The sequence below is a fragment of the Trichoplusia ni genome, chromosome 2 (assembly GCF_003590095.1).
Source record: "Trichoplusia ni isolate ovarian cell line Hi5 chromosome 2, tn1, whole genome shotgun sequence".
Taxonomy (NCBI): Eukaryota; Metazoa; Arthropoda; class Insecta; order Lepidoptera; family Noctuidae; genus Trichoplusia; species Trichoplusia ni.
Window position 1 is genome coordinate 3,857,561 of NC_039479.1, and position 21,516 is coordinate 3,879,076.

Consider the following 21,516-nt stretch of genomic DNA (forward strand, 5'->3'; position numbering starts at 1 on the left):
TTCGGACTTAAATATCTATTACCTTTGTCATTTTCTTAGGCAGAGTAGCCAAAATCAACATCGCACGGACTTGGATTGTAGAGCGTATATATTTCCATAAATTATTTAGTGTAACGAATGGACGTCGTTCACTATCCCATTTACCGATCACCCGTAGTAAACCCGGTCGGAAAGGACGTCACTCTTTATAAACCATGATAGTAATTACAGCAAGTTAAAAGTTGTTGCTAGATGAAGGATTTTGAAAAAAAATTGAGCTACATTTCAATGGTCTTTAATAATAACATTTTTATCAAGATGTTTTGTACATATATTCCATAACAATATTTTATTCAATAAGTGAATCACTACTTATTAAGTGCAGATATTTCTCCAAAAACTAATGACTTTCTGATGACACATACCACGAAAAAGAGGCGATAAGTCCTGCATTTTATTTTTTATGGAAAATCGACCTCCGCTATAAAAAAAAAACATGATATTTAAAATTGATAATTCTTATCCTATTATGAAAATAAACTATTTCTTTTTTATATATTAAAGACCACCAATAACTGTTCCAAAATCAAATTCTAAACGGCGCCTGTACCACGTATTCACTCGGATATTCCATCGATCACAATGTACGGGCTTGTTAGGACCGACCTGATTCTGAACCATTCCCCATTTCTTCAAGCTCCTGAATAATTAAAGCCTGTTGTTCACGCAAAGTAGCGTTGAGATCTACCTACGAATTATACATGACCGAGTAGATGGTAAAGGATGAAAAACTTGGCCACCATTTAAAATTAAATGTGGTTTGTTTGGTACGAAGGTATTTAAATATATAACCGATTTGAAAAAAGAGGAGGTTGTCAATTCTCAAATGTTTGTTATATCAGATTATTTTATACTTTAACGTTAAATAGCTGTCATTAAGTCCCAAAAATAAGAAAAAAATATGTAATATTATTAATTTGTACATTATAGAAAAATAGATCATTAACTCAGACAATCAGCTCATATAGCAAGTTTAGATCACCCAGTATTTATTACAATTAGGCCTACTATAGCAACATCATTTGCTATTTAAAAACCATCCTTATATAAATTTAGATAAGTCACAATGTAAAATGATGGATAACCAGAAAATATGGTTAAATATAATACACTTACTCGTAAATGGATTCCTTCTAATATACCGTGAAAATTCTCATTTAAAAAGTAAACACTGAAGCGCGGTTTCCTTTGCATTATTGATATTCTCATTAAGACATCGCCAGCGCTGTTGCAGGTGGTTTGGAAACATTGTATATCTTACAAGCGGAACCGACAGACGTTGTCCTGCATAACTGTATTATTATAATAAAAAGAGATTCAGCAGACAAACTATGTCTTTGTTACCAATAAAAAAAAACATTCAAGGGATAACGAAGAATCTAAGACAAAAATGTTCTATATTTTGAAATAATATCATCTCCTGAATCTAAGTCATACGCGGCGCCACCCAAAGGCATAGCGCCATATAGAAATGTATTCAATTCGATCCGATGTATTCAAAAAGATCAGTAGCATAAACACGTACTATAATTATTTAATACTAGCTGTTGCCTGCGACTTCGTCGCCGTGGGTAGAAGATGTAAGTTATGATTTATACCTGCCCTGATTTTTTCACATTTTCCATTGTATATTCGCTTCTTTTAGTCGCAGCGTGATGGTTTATAGCCTAAAGCCTTCCTCGATGAATGGTCTATTCAACACAAAAATATTTTTTCAATTTGGAGATTAGCGCGTTCAAACAAACAAACAAACTCTTCAGCTTTATATATTAGTATAGATGAAAGCTATAGCAAACCACCTTATAAGCTTAACCTAGAAATAATATCTGATACGACTATTCTAAAAAATAAGTTAATCCGTTTAAACAATTATTCATATAAATAGATTGCATGTCTCACTCACCGAGAGAAAATTATACCTAATTACTCATTACCTAGATACTATTTAACCTTACTTATTATTGTGCTGAAGATGATAACACGGTATAATAATATTATATTCTCTAATGATCAATAATTACCTATTAATTACGGACGTCACTGTCACCTAAGGTTGTCACACAATGTTCCAAGACAGTTAAACAAACCTTTTCCATTTGACTAATGTATAAACGAAAAACAAATAGATAGTCTGTGCTCTAACCTGACTTCGGGCCGAATACGTAATCCTTGCTAATTATATTAAAAGTCCCTAATCATCTCATAATTACATCTGTCCTACGCACTAGACGGCAGATAGTTAAGGGGCGAAATAAAATTCGGCCCACGGACTCGGCCCATAGTCTTGGCCCACGAACTCGGCCTATAGCGTCGGCCCACGAACTCGGCCTTAGATTAAAGGCGTTTCTGCCTCTCGGCTCTTAAGTTAAATTACCCTTTTTAGGTCCCGTTAATCTAGGTCGGATTCATTGTTTAAAGTAATAATGGAAGTTACGGAATGATCAATGAATGTTAATCCCAGTGGGGTGTTAATGCGTGTGGGATACGAGAGCTCGTAAATAAATCTTGATAAATAACCTTTAAAATGTTTGTTCTTTTACTGAAAATAGAAGTAAATGCTATTAGGCAACAATTTATTTGTTTTTATTAGCAAGATGTTTGCCGGCTAAATGCAATGGACAGTTACCGTGTTTTTTGTGAACAGCTGATTGTCCAAAGCTGCTATCTTAGATCACGCTGGGAATATGCGTCTCTCATATAAATAATAAATAATCATAGCAATAATATACCTAATAGAAATATAAATCTAGTGGCTTCTGTATACTTACAACAAATATTTTTGTTATCCTAAAATGCTCGTTCCAGAACTCGGTTTTAATGCATGTACGTTTTATGTGAAAACAAGGATTAATAATGTTATTTGAATTATATAAAATATATTTTTGTTTTTATCTGTACGCCATAAGTGCATAATATGCAGTACCTATAGGTATCTTAACTTAATATAAACAGTATTTGTTTATGAATAACTTCATTCAAAACATTAATTAAACCCAAGATCTGATAAAACTAATTACTGTAGGAAATTATTTTTAAATTTAGAGAAGCAACAATGTTAGTCTGCCCCTCCCCTTGGCTTTAACTACGTGAATGATGGAAATGTGATTTACTATTTTTTTTATTTCTATGTCTTTTCCTACAGTTCAAGCCATCCCCATAGCAAATATTATTGCAATCTCTACCTAACAGCATACAGAAACACAAATACAAGTGCTTTTGTACTTTTAATATTAGTTTCCCCTGACGCACGGTGGGCTGAAAATCGGCTTTCATAGACATAGGGATTTAAATTTGAAAGTGCTTGTTTTTATGCCGGATATCGCTTCTATTAGTGATTACTATGTACGAAAATGAACCCCAGCTAATTCTGCCCAAAATCGAAGGAAATATTAATAATTTACGAAAAATTTGTATGAAGCTTGTATGAAAAACCGAATTATTTCCAAAACGGCATGTTTAACCGTAATATCCTTGGAGGTGGTCATAGTGCTAATTATTTATGATTTTTTGGTTGCCGATTTAACGAAAAATTTAATGCCGTTTTTTTTTTAAAAATCGTCAAAATATTTTTATTTCTTTTTACATAAGAAACGATTTCTTTTATTGTGTACAGCCTTTTAAGTACACGTAACATAAAATACCATCCGTCCTATATTTCCGAAGAAGTTGCCAGAGGTTTATAGTACACCCACACGTTCGCAGTTAGAAGAATTCTTCAAAGCCTTTCTAACGAAGAGCACAGCAAGCAGTTGAAGTTGATATCCAAGTGGGGATTTGATGGTGCTTCTAACCAAAGCCGATACAAGCAGAAAATAGAGGGTGAGGAAGACGGCTCGAGCATTTTCATGACATCCTTGGTGCCACTAAAACTGACAGATGGAGACAGCATCTTATGGACGAACCCAAAACCATGCTCAGTTTTGTATTGTCGTCCAGTTCAGTTTACTTTTGTAAAGGAGAGTGAAGCAGTTGTCTTAAATCTGAAAAAACAAATGGATGAAGAAATAGGCCTGTTGACAAAATTTGGAAATATGTTTAAAACTATAGTTTAGTATCTATTTTACCCCAAAAATATAATATTTTTATAAAAATATGCGTTTTACGTATTTATTTTGCGTTTATAAAAATTAATTTCAAATTGACATTTGAAAAGGCCAAGACTGTCATGGCCTCTTGAATGACGTCACACCTCGCGAAACATTGGAGTTTGTATATGTTAGTCAAGGAGATTTTTTAACAAATAATGCATTCCTCTTATTATAAATACTGTGCTTTGGTAAATCCTGATTCCATTATGTATGACACAAACTTTCTATCAATCAACTTAATTAACAACAATAAATTGCTAAGAAAACAAACTAAAAGCACATAAAATAAACTGATCACTTCGGACGAAAATGACAATTGATTGACACTCTATTGAAAGTGACAGCTACAACATTGTTTTGCGAGGCGTGACGTCACTCATCTCTGATTGGTGTTTGAAGTCACGTGGTTGAATGCCTAATTTTACTGATTTTAATTTCCAAAAATATTATTAATCGTATATTATTTTAATAAAAATAATATTTTTTCATTTACTGCATATCATGATTAATCATTAGGAAGTCTAAGCCACCCGATTTATTCTTAGTGGAAACAGGCCTATTGAGGCCCTTATCCCCACGGAGTGCAATAATAGTAATAGGGTGACTCATCAGCTAATGATGACGATGATCGACGCTAAAGTCTGCACTTACTGTGCTTAGCAAAGCCTACAGAAATGAACCGCATAGATGCTGTGCGATCAAAAATTGTGTGTTCTGACATGTATGAATTTGGCTTGTCATCCCTACACGCCCGTATAAATTGTATGGAATTTCTATTACACATTGCATACAGGCTTGACTTCAAACGGTGGGCAGCGAGAAGTGATGAGCACAAAGAAATGCTACAGACAAGGAAGAAAGTAATACAAAATAAATTCAAAGATGAGCTCCATCTTTTAATTGAAATAGTAAAACAAGGCTCGGGAACCACCAATGACGGGAAAACTGCAAGAAAATTCTTAGAGTGTCCTAACAAAACCGCAGCCATAACCGGTTTGGATGAAGACCTCATCAAAAGATTTGCTGTAATTTTAAAAGCATCTGGAGAGCAGGTTGATATAATAAAATTTAGAGATTATGCCCACAAAACAGCAGAAAAGTACGTATTATTGTACGACTGGTACTACATGTCGTCAACGGTTCATAAATTATTAATCCATGGGGCTGACATAATCGAAAAAAATAATATTGTGCCGATTGGGACTCTCTCGGAAGAAGCCTCAGAGTCTCGAAACAAAGATTTTAGGAGGTTTCGAGAACATCATTCGCGAAAAAGAAGCAGGTAGGATTCCAATCAGGACATTTTAACTATGCTTGTTGTTTCTTCGGATCCTTTGCTAAGTGCAAAAAGGCCTAAGTTAAATGCCAAGAAAAAGCAGAGCTTTTTTGCTGAAACTCTCGACCTAATTCAATGTCAGGAAACTGAGTTCGATTTTTGGATATATCCAATCTGGATGCTGACTCAGAATTGGAGTCTGACAACGAGAGTGACAGGGAAAATATGTAGAAAAATTATATATGTACATATTAGTAAATTTTTATTTGAATGTGTTCGGGTTCTTTTGTAATATTTAATGATATATTGTCTTTTTTTTACAAATGCTTAGTAATAATTCCTAAAATTAAATTATTTTGTATATAATATAACTTACCTAAAGAAGAGTTTGATAATGTGGTTTTTTTTATTATTTAAATTAGTAAACATGTGTTAAAAAACAGCATTTTTTTATTTTATTGTTCTTTTTTTGTTTGTTGTTAATAGATGGGTTAATATAATATCGAAATTTTCATCTTTGACACTAAAAGGGGTCGTTTCACATGTAAAAATAAATAAAAATATTTTGACGATTTTTAAAAAAAAAACGGCATTAAATTTTTCGTTAAATCGGCAACCAAAAAAACATAAATAATTAGCACTATGACCACCTCCAAGGATATTACGGTTAAACATGCCGTTTTGGAAATAATTCGATTTTTCATACAAGCTTCATACAATTTTTTCGTAAATTATTAATATTTCCTTCGATTTTGGGCAGAATTAGCTGGGGTTCATTTTCGTACATAGTTATCACTAATAGAAGCGATATCCGGCATAAAAACAAGCACTTTCAAATTTAAATCCCTATGTCTATGAAAGCCGATTTTCAGCCCACCGTGTGACGCCATGTTTACATTTAAATTTTATTTAAATGTAATTTATTTAATTGGAAAAATTGTAGACCCGTTGGGCATGGGCACGGCAAAAGGAGGGAGCAGGGCCTAATTCCACTATTTGGCCAATAAATGAATGTAAATTGCATTAAATTGGCACTATCCGTATACATTCTCCTAAGCAGTTGGCCAACACAATAATACGAAGAGTGTCAAATTTAATCCAATTTGGCCCATGAATGTTACAAAGATAAATAAATTAAAGCAACTACATTATTAATGTAAATAAATTATCAGTTACATATAATCACGCCGAAATGTTGGCCAAATGGTACAGAGGGCGGTCATCCACGTCTCATAAATATTAAACAAAATATTACGAGTATAGGCCAAGGCCGTGCGCAAGCGCAGCGCCTTCCTTCCGGTGTCTTACGAATGTTATCGAAATTAATACTTGTAAGTGTGAGGACAAGTTTATACGGGATTTTTTAATCTGAGATCATAAATAATGTGATTTGTTGTTTGTTTGACAAGCGGTAATTTGTTTATTTTTAACTGAGTTAATTACCTACATGTTGAGGATGCAGTCCTACGGAATCGCTTTATTGCTCCGTACTTAAAGGGTCAAAGCGAAACCTTATTAGTGAGGCTCGGCTGTCCGTCCGTCTGTAGGCTATATCTCATAAACCGCGGTATCTAGACAGTTGAAATTTTTCACAGCTGATGTATTACTGCTGCCGCTACAACTGCCAATCAGGGTTGACCATCAGATGTAATGGCTATAAATTTGTATCTTTCTATTTGTACACAAGTCTGACTCGCACTTGACCGATTCTCAATCTTTTATTTTTTAAACTGTTCTATTATTAATTGCGATGAAAAACAATCATATTATGAATTTAGAAAAGTGGAGACATTATTATAGGTATTTAGTAATTTACTCCATAACACAATAACTAAACGGATATGAACGAATTAAATTCTGTAGTTTTGACCTAATCATACATAGTTAGGTGGTCAACACGATTCCAGCTAGGAAATTTATAATAAAAACACCAACATTATAGCAAATTGTTGTCAATTTTCAACATAAATTATACGCAATCACAATTACTGTGCAATTCGGGTTTCGTGTACTTTTATTACCTACATGTAACATGGATTCAGTTACAATGTTGTAAAACATTGATGTGTGACCGGTAACATTTAAAATAGAGCTTTGTCAATCAAAGTAAATAACCTCCTACAAAAAAAAGAAAAAACTACGTTATGCAAATTTTGGTCAACTGGTCTTCTTTTTTGGTCAGCTTTAAACCCTGACACCAGGTTTGGTGCCAAACTCGGCCTTTGATGTAGCTTAACACAACCTTGAAAAATTGCTGGTTGCCGCATAATGTTTTCTTGAAGAAGATTCCCAGTTCACAGTTGATAACAATTTTATATGAAAAATGGCATTTTTTATACAATTGACTGTTTTTTTTGATTACTACAAATGTATTACTTAATATATGACTTGCGTCTGTTTCCACACGTCTTATACTCATACTTATTTTTATCATTGAAAACCCTTTAATCACCGTTAGTTAAACCAGTTTAAGATGACCTCAAAATAAACTGCCTTAGATAAAAAATATTGCTCAAATAACTTCAAACCAGTTTTCGTTTTTATTTGTTGAATAATTTCAAACGGAAGCACGATTAATTATATGTTTATCATATTATCGATAAAAATGTTACCGATAATAATTTGGCTTTTATATATGTAGAACGATTTCCCTATTCTGTTTTAAACTAATTAAGACCGTAACATATATATACAACACAGTTTTACTCAAACAATAGGATATTTGACAAAAAAAAAACTGTTTAGTCACGTTTAGACACGAACACACTCCGACAGGATATGTTGCCCATCTTCTATAGTGACACAAGCGTCACAATTGGGAGAATTGACTTTGCGCATCATAAATCCAAAGCTAAATATTGTAATTAAAATAAAAATACATATCCAATCTATTTACAATTCTGACGGTCTAAGGATTTGTATTATTAAATTTAGTCACATACCCTCTTCGACTATGATGGTAACCAGGAACGGGCTTAGTTATCTTCCCTGAGGCCACTTGATTAAGTCTGAAACCTAACCTAGCCAATGTATTTGCTATGCAGACTCTGGATGGCAACTAGACGTATTAATACGTAGTTATAAATACCTATATAGTATTGGTGCTATCTGTGTCTGATGATCTGATCTCACTTCGGTCGTGACAAACGGTTTTGACATCCCATCGGACTGTGAGGGAACAAAGACTGTGCATGTGTTAGCTCCAACGCTTGTGCAGAATAAAATATCCTAGGCAGCAGATTGACCGTTAGGATAAGTATTAACTGTCAATATCACCACGCCAAACCCGCAGTGTGCGTAGTGTCACGGGTTCGATCCCCGCGTAGGAGAAGCATTTTCAACTGGGTGCCTTTGTGCATATGCCTTAAAAGTTTGGGAAACCCCCGCAATACAAACATTTAATTCCTTAGTGCAAGAATCGTTATAAAAAAAACAGAACTCCAAGTACATGGAAATAGAGATGTCTCTTAAACGTGTCTCCAATGCATTAACATTTAACGTTTATCTGAAACGAGCAGTTTAGTGTCATAGTTTAAACAAACAACATAAGTGTCACTAAAACTAAGCAAACTAATTACTGTAATAAGTTTGTAATTATGTATTTGTAATTACGTATAATATGTCACTTGCTCACACGCCGCGCTTCGCTCGGTAGCTATTATATTATTGTTTATACTAATATGACCTGGAATGATAGCTTTATGTACTGATTAGGTAGACGCTAAAACGAAGAAGCATTATAAGAACATAAATATACTAATATTATGTTGTTTGTAATCAAAGTGCAACATGACACGAATATACGGATAGCCGAGTGGTTGAGGTCACCAAGCCAAAATCACTGTACGCGAAGTGTCGCGGGTTCGATCCCTACATAGGTATACACATAAAACATCTAAGCATCATTTCTTTGACCTTTTGTTTTTTTTCTGTTATAATGTCAACTACTAGCCCTTGTAAATTAAGTACGATTGCATTACATTGATCAAGTTACCTACCTAAAAAATAATGAGAAAATACAAAATGTATAAAAAACATTTCAAAATAAAACAAAATAAGAACATAAACCAGCTCCAAACCATTCAACCAACTTACTTCAAACTCAATAATACTCTTCAAATAGAAATAAGTCTTAATGTGTAGCGAACATTTACAGCAACCGTTATCCCACATTCATAGGTGTTTGCATGCAGCCTAACGACTTGTAAAACCATCATGTAAATGAGCCATGTAATGTTCCTAGCAGCACGGAAGAGTTCCATGTACAAAGGTTCCGTGCAAAACATACACACAGCCTAATGGAACATAATGTAGCTATTGTTTAGAATTGAAGGACATATTTTGAGTACGCTAAATGACCAATTAAGATCTGAAAGTGAGTAAAGCAATACACATGCTTTTAAACGTAGACATATCTGTGTACTACTTATTTGGGAATGGAAATGAACTCATTTTTCCAAGAAAGCAATTTTCCAAATATTCTACAAAGAAACACAAAGAACAAAAACTCCTCTTGCATAAAAAATACTCCTCTTTTTATATTTTGGTACTGAAATATTGTTATAATAATTATATTGTCCCCATGTTTTTTAACTACATTACCTCATGCACGGATAGCCGAGTGGTTAAGGTCACCACCCTAAACCCACTGAGCGCAACGTATTGCGGCTTTGATCCCCGCGTAGGACAAAAAAATTATATGTTTCACGACTTGAATGTTCGTGAAACCCCCCGCGACACAAGGATTAAGTTTCTTAGTGCAGGAGTCGGTTTTTTTAATAATAATTAAAAAGCATACTCAACCATATTCCCAAAACACAGTACAATATCTACAATACATTCACTGAGTACTGTATTAAGATATTCTAATTGAATTAAGAATATTAGAAACTGTCTAAGTTTGTCTGTCTGTGCGATATGCAGAGTGAGAAAGCATTAGTCCAAACTTTGTTCACTGCTTAAGTAATTAGCTAGACTGAGTACAGACTACTGTACTATAGAATAATAGCTTTCGTTACATTGTTTTACCGAGAAAAACATACCATTTATTTAAAGTCGATGGTATGTTTATCTTGATGATTTTTTTATTGCACCAAATGACAGCTATTCCATTTAAAAATTATGAAAAAATCAACAAAATCTTAAAGTTCTGGAGTTAAATTAAGAAAACCCATAAGAATTGAGAAACTACACTTTTTGAAGTCAGTTAAAAATGCAAGAATTATTATTATGTACTGCAATACATAAAACATTTTTTTTCTAATGCAGCAAAAGGATTTCCCTTAGTAAACTAACAATTTCATAATTTTAGATTTCATAGATTAGAATCAACTCATACAAAAACTTTAAGCCAATCAAATAATAAGACGTGTCATGATGGAATGAACGAATTTATACTCTTGGTCAGGGACCCCTATAACTTAGTTGATAAATCGACTAGCGCGTATAGTCGCAAGTTCGATTCCTATCTAACGTCGATTTTTTTCGCTGTATTATTTGTATTTCATTACAAACTCAAATCTTGAACACATAAACTGTAAAAACTATTTCGATTCTTACATCTTCGAAAAAATATCGATCAATATGTCCGTTGCATTGGAGTCGAATTCGAAACCAAAAAGTATACCAGCTTCAGATGACTAGTCCCCTTTGTGTCACAGCATGATATCACCATAACACAATACAGTATAACCGTATAAAGATCTAAATCATTTCAGTACATGCACTCACAATACACACACACATACACAGCTGAATGGTTTCAGCTAATAAATAGAGCTTCAATGTTCCCTACAAATAGACAATTCATTACAGATTGGTTTCCGTTTGAAAGGTCTCTTTGGCGATCAGTTTGACTGATGTACTGTGTGGAACTAGACTAAGCAGGTTAACGTGGCTTTGAAACAAAGAAAATGGAGTGTCCTCTGCAGAACTGTCATTTTTCTAGCTATCACTTGTAACCGAAATATTGTAGCAGTTATGATGTTTTCAAAATCTACGCTGAGTTTAAAAGTCATTTTATAGATGTTTAAGGGTCCCTTAAACTTAGACTTGTGACCCACTATAACAACAAATACTTACTAAATATAAATATCACGGTTAAGCAATAGTTGGTACGGTAAAAATTTGATGCATGGCCGTTATTTCATTAGTTCTTTGCCCTATTTGTACAGAGTTCTAAGTGTCGCAAGTCTGACCGACAAACGACCGTTGTTTTGTTTCAAACCATATCGGAGATAAGGCGTAGGATTCATCGGACTTGCACCGACTAAAAACACCCTAATCCCGTTCTTGCCTCTTGCCATAGTCGCTAGTTCACTTGCGACTTGACCCGAAATAATTACCAAATTCGTCCATAAAAAAATCAATTAAAACTGCTTAAAATATATAAAAAAAAACTCCATTCTACACGAAAAGGGAGTAGATCTCGAAACAACTCAATAAGACACATTTTTCACGTACACATACAGGTAAATTAGCTTCGCACGTCATACCAGGTTTCGGCTATTTTAAAAGGCAGACACAATGTTCTCCACGCCGCATTTATTAATATTATTATGTATATACACTATACAGGCTATTTACACGTTGTCAAACCTGTATAATACAAGTCCTCTCTTTGTATACACGTTTGCTGAATCATTTGGCCTAAGATTCCGCCGTGACGGAACTGACGCGAAAATCCGTTGTTTTCGAAATAAAATCGTGATTTGTTTGTGTATGAAATGTTTAGTTGTAACAGTAAATATCGTGTTTGTATGAGTATAATATTCATTTTGTAGATAGTATGGATGTACTATTTACTTTAGTTTTTTTTTATTAATCGTACACATTAATTATTTGATCATGACTGAGTTTTAACATAAAATAATGGGTGTTGACTAAGTTAATCCTATATAATTCCTGTACAATCAAACAGGATCATAAAAAGTCAATTAATTAGGTACGAAGACTAAATAATTCGAACAAAGCGGTCAATTATAAACTAATTGTTTTATTGATGGAACGGAACAAAGATGGCTGATCTCACAATGCTAAAGGTTATCTATTATTCACTAACAATCTTGCACACTCACCAATTATTATAAAAGCGATTGTTCATCAATTAATTATTCACTTTTTCCGCATTACAAAGGCGAGCGTTTAGATTTTAAATGTCCTGTTCATTTAACTATGTAATTATTTTAATTTCTTAATAGCAACACTTAAGGAATGTTAGCTTTAATCTGTACTACCTGTGTAAACAGATTGATTTTTATAGACATATAATTAATATGATTGTTTTACTGTCGATATTCGTTTAATTGCCGACTGATATAATGTAAATCATATTCCGATAAGATTGACAATAGCACAAAAAGGAACGGTACTATTTCAATTAGCGGCAATTGAAAAATATCCAGAAGAATATACATAGATTTTTTTTTTTAAAGTGCACCACATCACGGCAACGGCATTCCTAGTTATTCCATTTAGGAATCGATTATAATATATATCGATTAGGGACGGATTTAAAATTGAAATATTTATTATAATTTACTATTTCTTGTCAGTAAATCATAAAGATGATGTGAATGAACTCTTGTTATGCATAATTTGTGGATAGTCATAAAAACAATATTTTGAAACAAACTAAATTCGTACTTTTGTTTATTCAACAGTGCATTCATATTTCGTTTACAAATATGTTTTGCATAATTATGAATTTTCAAAGTATTTGTATTTTGGTAGTTTCTGAGAAGTAGTACTGAAACATTTAAATATTTGACACTGTAAAAGACTTCAGGCACATAAAAACGTGGGAACTGCAGCCATAGAACATTATTTTACATATTACTAGCTGACCCAGCAAACGTTGTTTTGCCAATGTTTTTTTTCTAGTTAAAATTATTAAAAAAAATGAAAACAAACAATTTCGTCCAAAAAATAAAAAAATAAATTTTAGTGTGGGCAACCCTTGTCACTTAGGGGTATGAAAAATAGATGTTGTTCTATTCTCAGACCTACCCAATATGTATACAAAATTTCGTAAGAATCGGTCGAACCGTTTCGGAGGAGTACGGTAAGTAACATCGTGACACGGGAATTTTATATATTAGAAGAAGAAGAAGATAACTAAATGTCAATCCCCACTTTTATAAACTTTAAGGGATCCGTATCCAATGGGTAGAAACGGAACCCGATTACTAAACCAGCAGCTCTGTCTGTCCGTCAGTCACCAGGCCTTATCCCAAAACTGTGATAGCTACACAGACGAAATTTTCAGACACGGTGTATTTCTGTTACCACTTTTAAAAAACCGATCCAAGTTAAGCTATGTTATTTTCTCAGGGATCGAATCTGCGACACGTCGAACACAGTAGGTTCGATGTGGTGACCTTTACCCGTCGTCTACCCGTACATACAATCTAAGATAAAGAGGCCTACTAACACTTCTAAACGTAAAAATGTAACGAACGTGCAAGGGAGATGGCACGCTACGTTGTAGAGCGGCATCCCTTTTCTACACTTACAACAAGCTAAAGAGGCCTTCTGATTTACATAGTCAGCTAAACAGCTGAAGTGACATATTTTATTGGTCATGGCATTGTCATTGTCTCGGTTATAGGGGAATAACCTCTTTACTACAGAACAAACCTTTGTCATGACGTAACTATCTGGTCGTTGTTTTAATTGTTTTAAGTCCATGAGGATGTCGCACTGTCCTTTAGCTAAGGAATCCATTAAAAATGTTAAGTCTCTTAAATATTTTATCGATATATTTTATATGGAGCTACTAACTATATCTTATAGTGATATTAGTATTAGTTACCAACTCCAAAAAAAAAACCTTTAAAATATTATTACCTTATTTTAAATTATGTTGCTGTAATTCAATAAATAGCTTAAAAATACATTAGTAGTGAACTTACATAAGTACTGATTGCTTCTCCACATGACCTACTAGCCATTATTCAAAGTTACATGATTGCAATTACGAAAGAGATGCCGCTCTATGTTGTGTATTGCACCGTCCCCCTTCCACATTTGCAATAACATTACTTTAAGATGGTTGCCCCCTTCTTTAATTGAGTGACTCCTGTTTGGGTTGAGCGGAAGGGAGTCAGACTTCTACTGACTAAAACCCACCCATATTCTTTTCGTTTGACTTTCGTGTACCGGGGCCACGGTAACCCTTTCGGAAATCGGCGCTGGCTCGGCAAGCGTCAATCTTAATTCCTCTACAGAGGTATCTGTCTTCTCTTTGATTTGCGCGTGGAACTCGAACGCGTTATCCGGCACAGGCCTGGCTCTGATTGGGCGGTGAACTACCCATCACTCACCGCCTGCAGGCTTGCGCCAACGGGGATCAGAAGCGTCTACTACGGCGCCGGCGGCTGAGTCGCGACTCTCTTTGCCTTGTTCAGCCGTCTCCTTTGCCAGCATGACCGCTTCGCAGACGGAGGCGACTGCTTTCCATTCTCTCTCGGACCTGACTATAGGTCATACGTGATTTTTGCCCTGGACTTGGTACCATTTAAGATCCGGATGCTTACGTCACAAATGATGACGTAACAAAGAATAAAAACAAAGCAACAATATAGATTTGTAGTTGAGAACATTATAAACTAAAAAGTTCTCATGCGTTTCAATGTGAATGTTTACAATTTATATTTTTATTGAACATATTCCTTACATTGTTTGGTTAACAATGGATTATCATACTCAAGCGTGTTATCGGTGTGGGATCGGATTTAAAAATCCATTTATTTAAGGGTACTGAGTATCAATTTTCAACGTCAAATAAACATATAGGTATACTCCCTGTGTGGTCCACTCTTCACCGGTTCCTAAGTAGATAACCAGGACATTTGCTTGACAGTTTGTCCATGGGATCTGAAATCATAAGATCATCATTGCTTAGGATATCTCATATTTCTACTGGGTTTTATAAATACCTGTTATAAGTAAATGAAAGAGTTATGTAACACATATATTAAGTAGGGTTCTCAAGTTTTTTTATTTCAAAGAACTAAATGATGAATAGCGATAATTAATTGTTCAAAGTTGTAATTGTTACAAAATTGTTTCATATCATGTCTATAAAACCATGCTACCTACATTTGTACACCTAACCTAAATTAAATTAGTCATAATGACCAAGTTTAAAATACTAGAAATTAGTTTTGGATACCAACCTACATACATTCCAATGACAATTTTAGACAAATTACCAAAAGGGACTTCTCAAATTTACATACGAAAGGCTGTTGAGGAGTACTTTCATGAAGTACAAATTGTGTAACAGTTCGCCGTACATCAGCTGTACTAATGGTATGGAAATATAAGCTTTATTTCAAAGTAACACGGTTCATTATATAAATTATTGTCACTAAATATCTCTGGTTGCCTTTATGGGCAACGAACAGCTTCTTTACTATGTTAAGAATAATATATTTACGATAGAGGTAAAAACACAAAAAACGAGTTTTAGCATGATTCACCTACATCTCAAACACCTACCTCAATTATAAATATGCTGAAATAGATAAAAACCTCTGAAATTGTTAGGCATAAGTAAATAAGGAAAAGTTTTATTTTTAGCCTTTAAACTGGTACTGATAGCTTAGTGGTACTACCGTTGGACTGCCAAGACAAAGATCGTAGGTTAAAGTCCCGACAAGCACATAATAATATATGTCTTTTCGAAATCATTTACATAATGCAAAGCAATTAGCATAAAATGGTGCAGGAAAATGTCGCGAGGAAACTAGAACGAATGAGATTTGATCATAAGTGTGTTGAGCCACGTCAGAGACCCACATCTGACACACATAAGACTAGAAAAAAAAAGAATACAAGTTTAAAAAATTAAGATACTACTAGGTACCGTATTATGCTGTAACAAATTTACTACCAACTGTTTTAGTTATTCACTTGATTTTAAAGTGTAACTAAAACAGTTTTTTTTAAAAGTAGTTATTAAATACTCAAATGAAGTCATTCAATGTTTTTTTTTCCAATCAAACATCCTGCTGTTAAGTTATAATTGAGGATACTGAGAAGAAAACAATACTTGTAAATGATTTATTGAGTTTCTAACGACAGCCATCAAATTGATTTCTTTTTTTATCGGTTAAAAGTGCAAAAACTCGATCTTTCCTTATATTATCATAATTTATTACAAGGAAAGAGCATGGATTATAACTTCTAATGCTTGGGAAGCATTGACACTTTTCAAATCATCTCGTTTTTCATCAATTGATAATTTAATTATTGTAATTACTTATCACTAACGGTTTTTCCGTTTTTCTCTGAATCGAGTAAATTCGGGTCGCTATACGAAAGGCCGTAGCGCCATCTAGTTTCAAAAAACGGAATCACATATTCCCCGCATTACGTCTTATGACGCAATAATCGATCATTATAATTATACATAGGTTGACACAGTACACATGCACCTAGTTTTTGCAGATGACATTTGCATGATTCAGTCAACAACGTCAATAATTACAACAAATGAGGGTAGAAGAAATTAAACCTTATGACTTTTAAAATAAAGGTGCTCTCGTTGTCAAAATATACCCACTAAAGTTACACCACAACTAAAATTAACGACCAAATAAGTACCTAGTCTTGCTACACACATTGCCAAATTAGACAATCCTGACAAGAATTACTTAACAAAAAAACCCGGTTTTGTGTTACCCAAACTGAACTAATAAAAACATGATTCACAGATGAATGGACTTGAGTAAAAAAGCATTTTTTTCCTTAAACTTCTTTACAAAAAGTCTACGGGGTAAGACTATTCTAACAATCGATTATTTTAATTCTCGCCTATTCCTCTCAAATAAGACAGACTAGACTGGATTACCTACATTTGCGTAATGATAGCACTAAAGTCCAATACACTTAATAGAGGGCAAGAGTATTATCATTTATCACACTGCCGAGATCCGGGCTTACGGGCTGCCGAGATCGGAGAATCCACATCAAAATATTGCGATTATTTTAAATGATAAATAAATTAATTTTAAAAATTGCAATATCATTCTAGGAGAGTGTATTTATAGGTTATTCACAAAGGACAGTATAATTTTATTTGTGTTTGTAGCTAGCAACACCTCCGAAACAGCTGTTTTGAAAGTCGTTTACATAAACCGTAAGTTAGAAACACATTGAATATTATTGGTAGTTTCGTGAAGCGAAATGTCACACATAACTTTCTAACCAGCAAACAATGCAGGCTTAATGATACTCTTACCAGTTCTAAATGTCACTCCGTCGTCAATCAGCCACTATCCGGCACAAAGATGCCATAAATTAGTTTCCAAGTTACCGCTGCGCTTAGGATGAGTCGTAAAGCTATCGCCCCATAAAACTCTTGTAAACATTAGACCTATTAGCTGAGAAATACCACTGATCTGCTTCTGGTTTCGACAGTCATTGGCATTAATTGGTCTCGGTATTGTAAAAAAATATCAGTGCATGGTGGCAGGCGCTGCCGGGCGGGCGTCGGTCGCTCTCCACAATACATGGTATTATAAGCTCGGCGTATATTTCGGGGGGCGCCGTGGCGTTTCTCATCGAAAGCGAGCCCTGCTACCACTGGCCGTCAATTGTATAGTGCTATGTGCGTCGATCAGTCGCGCTCGCCTCTCCGCACATCGCCGCCGCCCGCGCCGTTCGCCCATCAAAATGACATTCTCGATACATTGACGTTAAATTGAAAACATTGATCATGTGTTGTGCCAGGTTCACCAACTACCTGTTCCGTAGTGTTGTGAAGTACACATGTGGACTCGCCAGCCGCGAAAGTAAGTAACAACTGGGCCAAAACGCACACCAGACACGATTCGCTCAACCCGCTGTGTTCCCGACGCTAAAATTAAACCCGATAACGTTCTGTACATTATAATTGTATGTGACTACAAAATTCATTGTAACTTATCAACGACGGTGGCACATTAACTTTACTACATTGTTTAGTGTTTATGATTGTTTTTATTGACGTTTCTCGTCAAATTACGAAGATATTAAACGATTTAGAGGTGCAAAGCATTCGTGGTGTGTCCTAGTGCCGTTGAGACGGGTTTAATGCACAATCTCTACACGTCCTCAAAGCAACTTTCTAGAATGTTTCTGAGAATTAACTTGTGTGTAGAAGGCACAGAATAATTAACACGCAGGCGTAGTCCGAGTTCAAGCTTAGTGCTCTAATAATAGTGACCAGAATTTAAATAAACAATGCATTATTAATTGAACAGGTTTATATCCGATGCATTAGAAACAAAAAATAATCGATTTATTACCCGCGAAGTGGAAATGTTAATTTAATTCTCTAGAGCAACATAAACCGCGACGATTAACAAAACCTGAGTAAATATATAATAATAATTGTTGACTTATTTGCAACGTTCATTAAAATCACGCGCATTACGACAATATAATATAAGTTATAAAAACATTTAATTGCTGAATTGCGAGTAGACGTATACTCGTAATATGTAAAAATCGCACTCAAATGACGTTCACGATAATAGTTCAAAAGTCAAGGTCGTATAAGTAATTTACTGCATGCTTTATTATGAAACAATGAAAGTGGATTACTATAAAACATATTAATATAAAGTGTATATATACAATACACCAAACAATAACACGAACACATGTTTCACGGTGGTATTAAGCATCCAATTTGTTTCTGTTACCTCACACTAGCTCACTCAAATCATAAATAAATTTACCGTGTAATTGTTACTCGCCTACTACGTTTCGTTTAGAAACTATAGGATTAAAAATCGTGTGAAATTCCATTCTAACCTAAAATTACAAGTTAATGAATAGTCACAAACGATCTTCTAGATTTCTCTCGGATAACTGGATCATAATAAATGCGTCGTTGTCAAGATATCGACGTTTACTTACTTCTCAGTTACCTTATTATACGTCTTGTTAATTAACAGCTGACTGAACATAATTATTCCTTGTCACTCAGAGAATGAATCGCGAATGCAATACTTAGTGGATGCTGACCATCAGGAAGTTTTAGTGTACAATTAGAGACAGCAATTAAAAATATTCAACGCTATAAAATGTTAGTGCTTCTGTTAAACTTTAGCTATTAACATTTAGCCTCAATAGAATGAGAAAATACTCAAGGATCAGTTGTTGTGATAATTAATTATTTTAAGATATCTAAAAAAAAAATTAATGAATAAATCTAGCGTGTCAATTTTTATTTCCAATTGAACGAATAAAGCGCGCTGACCTTGACACGGCGGCCAAACATTATCCTTTTGTCTCAATTGGCCCGTAATTGCTGGGGACGTCTTGTGTTCTATTCTCAGATACAATTTGCACTTAGGTACTGCTGTTGTCAAATTGCACCTTAACTGTTGATCCACGTCAAAACTTATTACGCGTGGACAGGAAGGATTAAATTACAAAACTGGTTCTAATGCTCTCCAAAAGGATAATGGCCACTATGGCCAGCCATTCACCGCGCACAAGATAAACGAACTCTTGAAATAGTTTGGATGCGATAACGTCGACAATTGCTCACAATTATGTTCTGTTTCAGCCAAAATCTAAAGCCAAAACGAAATTAGTCAATTATATTTAGTCAAAGGATATGAAAGCTTAGTGAAATAAAGTGTAAATGATAACTAATATTGTTTGTTAAGTGTTATTTGTGCCGTCGTGAGCTGTTGTACCTCGATGTGTGTTTTATGTGATGTGCTTAAGAACTGCATGGAGCTCCACGCGGATATTACTTATAACTAACCGCTAACCACAAATCGTCACGTTTGAGGGGAATATTAAAAATCTAAAGATGCCTAAAGGTAAGTTTCATAATGTTTTAAACGGTTGATACAGTCATGAGTCACTGTGTCACAGTATTTTCCTCTTGGTATTCCTCATTATGGCAAGAATGTTTCCAGCGAAGTGGACTTGTTTTAATTATTCTTTTGAAATAATTTAACATTACCCGCAAGTGTAATGATTAATGAAGCATGTTATATAAAATGTTTATCATAGATTTTAAGGAAACCTTTTAGTGATACATCTGCCCTTTATGATATTGAAATAAGGCAGACTTTCACATTCCAAATTACTGCATTAGTAATATTTCTATGATTTTTTTATGATCTGATCAAACCAAACTGCAATACAACTACGTCAGCACCTTGCTTAGCCATCGAAAGTTTGGATAAATTTTAACATATTCAATGTTGGAGTGCAGTCTGTGTGTCATGTCACAAAAGAAGTTAGCCAGCGCTCATAAATCCTTAGCTATATTTGTGGAATGTTTATAATTCCCTGGCGACTCACGTGTCCGCATCTCGTGACATCAACCGCCACTAAACGTACCGTCAGCTGCTGATTTCAAGGTTGACAATAATAATCAACAAATGCATCCAATTTAATTAAGCGAATAAGAAAATAATCAATCACATGCGTATTTCGCCACGCCGCGCAATAAACAATAAGTTTACTAGTTTGATAGCTGCGGAAGCTTCTCCCAATAGTTTTATTAACTGCATTTTGTTCACCTGCTTCGTCCATCTCAATGCGGATTCCCCTTTAATTAAACTTCTGCGCAACCAAGTCCTGCAGCGAAATAATATTTCCCCGCTTCATAAATCTAACTGCTGTTTATTGTTTCGGCGATAATGAATCATTATTGTTTATAGCAAAACCTGCCTCGTCTTTTCATCTCTCAGTTTCATACATTAAGGTCGCGTTTATCGAGAATGTCTGTTCACATACACTTACACTTATAATAAGTATGAAGTAATCGTTCGTGTATAACTGTACGTACTGTACATTTATTGCTATGAACGTATGTGTAGAGTACATTCACGTGTAGAGCATTGGAAAGAATCACAGACGCAAAAAGTAATCTCGTTTTCTTTTACTATTTGATAAAGATGATCGCTAACGTGAACAATGTCTGTGATAATGGAAATGGAGACTTTATTTCGCCTTTAGCTTTATGAATAACGAGACAAAAAGCAGAGCAATAACCGAGCGTACAACCGATCAGATAATTTGAAAAGGAACAGGATGGTGTCATGGTCCAAGCTACTTGAGAAACGGCAAAATATTTGATAATTGAAACGATTT

At 34.5% G+C, this 21,516-nt stretch overlaps 1 protein-coding gene across 13 annotated transcripts in view; it reads left to right on the forward strand.

Annotated features, from left to right (window-relative positions):
- LOC113504080 (potassium/sodium hyperpolarization-activated cyclic nucleotide-gated channel 2) overlaps positions 1-21,516 on the forward strand; it is a 232,280-nt gene that overhangs the window by 150,086 nt on the left and 60,678 nt on the right. For 3 of the 13 annotated variants that reach the window (XM_026886271.1, XM_026886262.1, XM_026886280.1), the window contains exon 2: positions 19,970-20,231. The exons of 9 other annotated variants lie outside the window; for them this stretch is intronic. In XM_026886271.1, the coding sequence (XP_026742072.1) occupies positions 20,222-20,231 (10 nt within the window). In that variant the 5' untranslated portion in view covers positions 19,970-20,221. Of the gene's footprint in view, positions 1-17,877; positions 18,204-19,969; positions 20,232-21,516 lie in introns of those variants that run through there. One more of the 13 variants, XM_026886252.1, reaches the window with a different exon arrangement.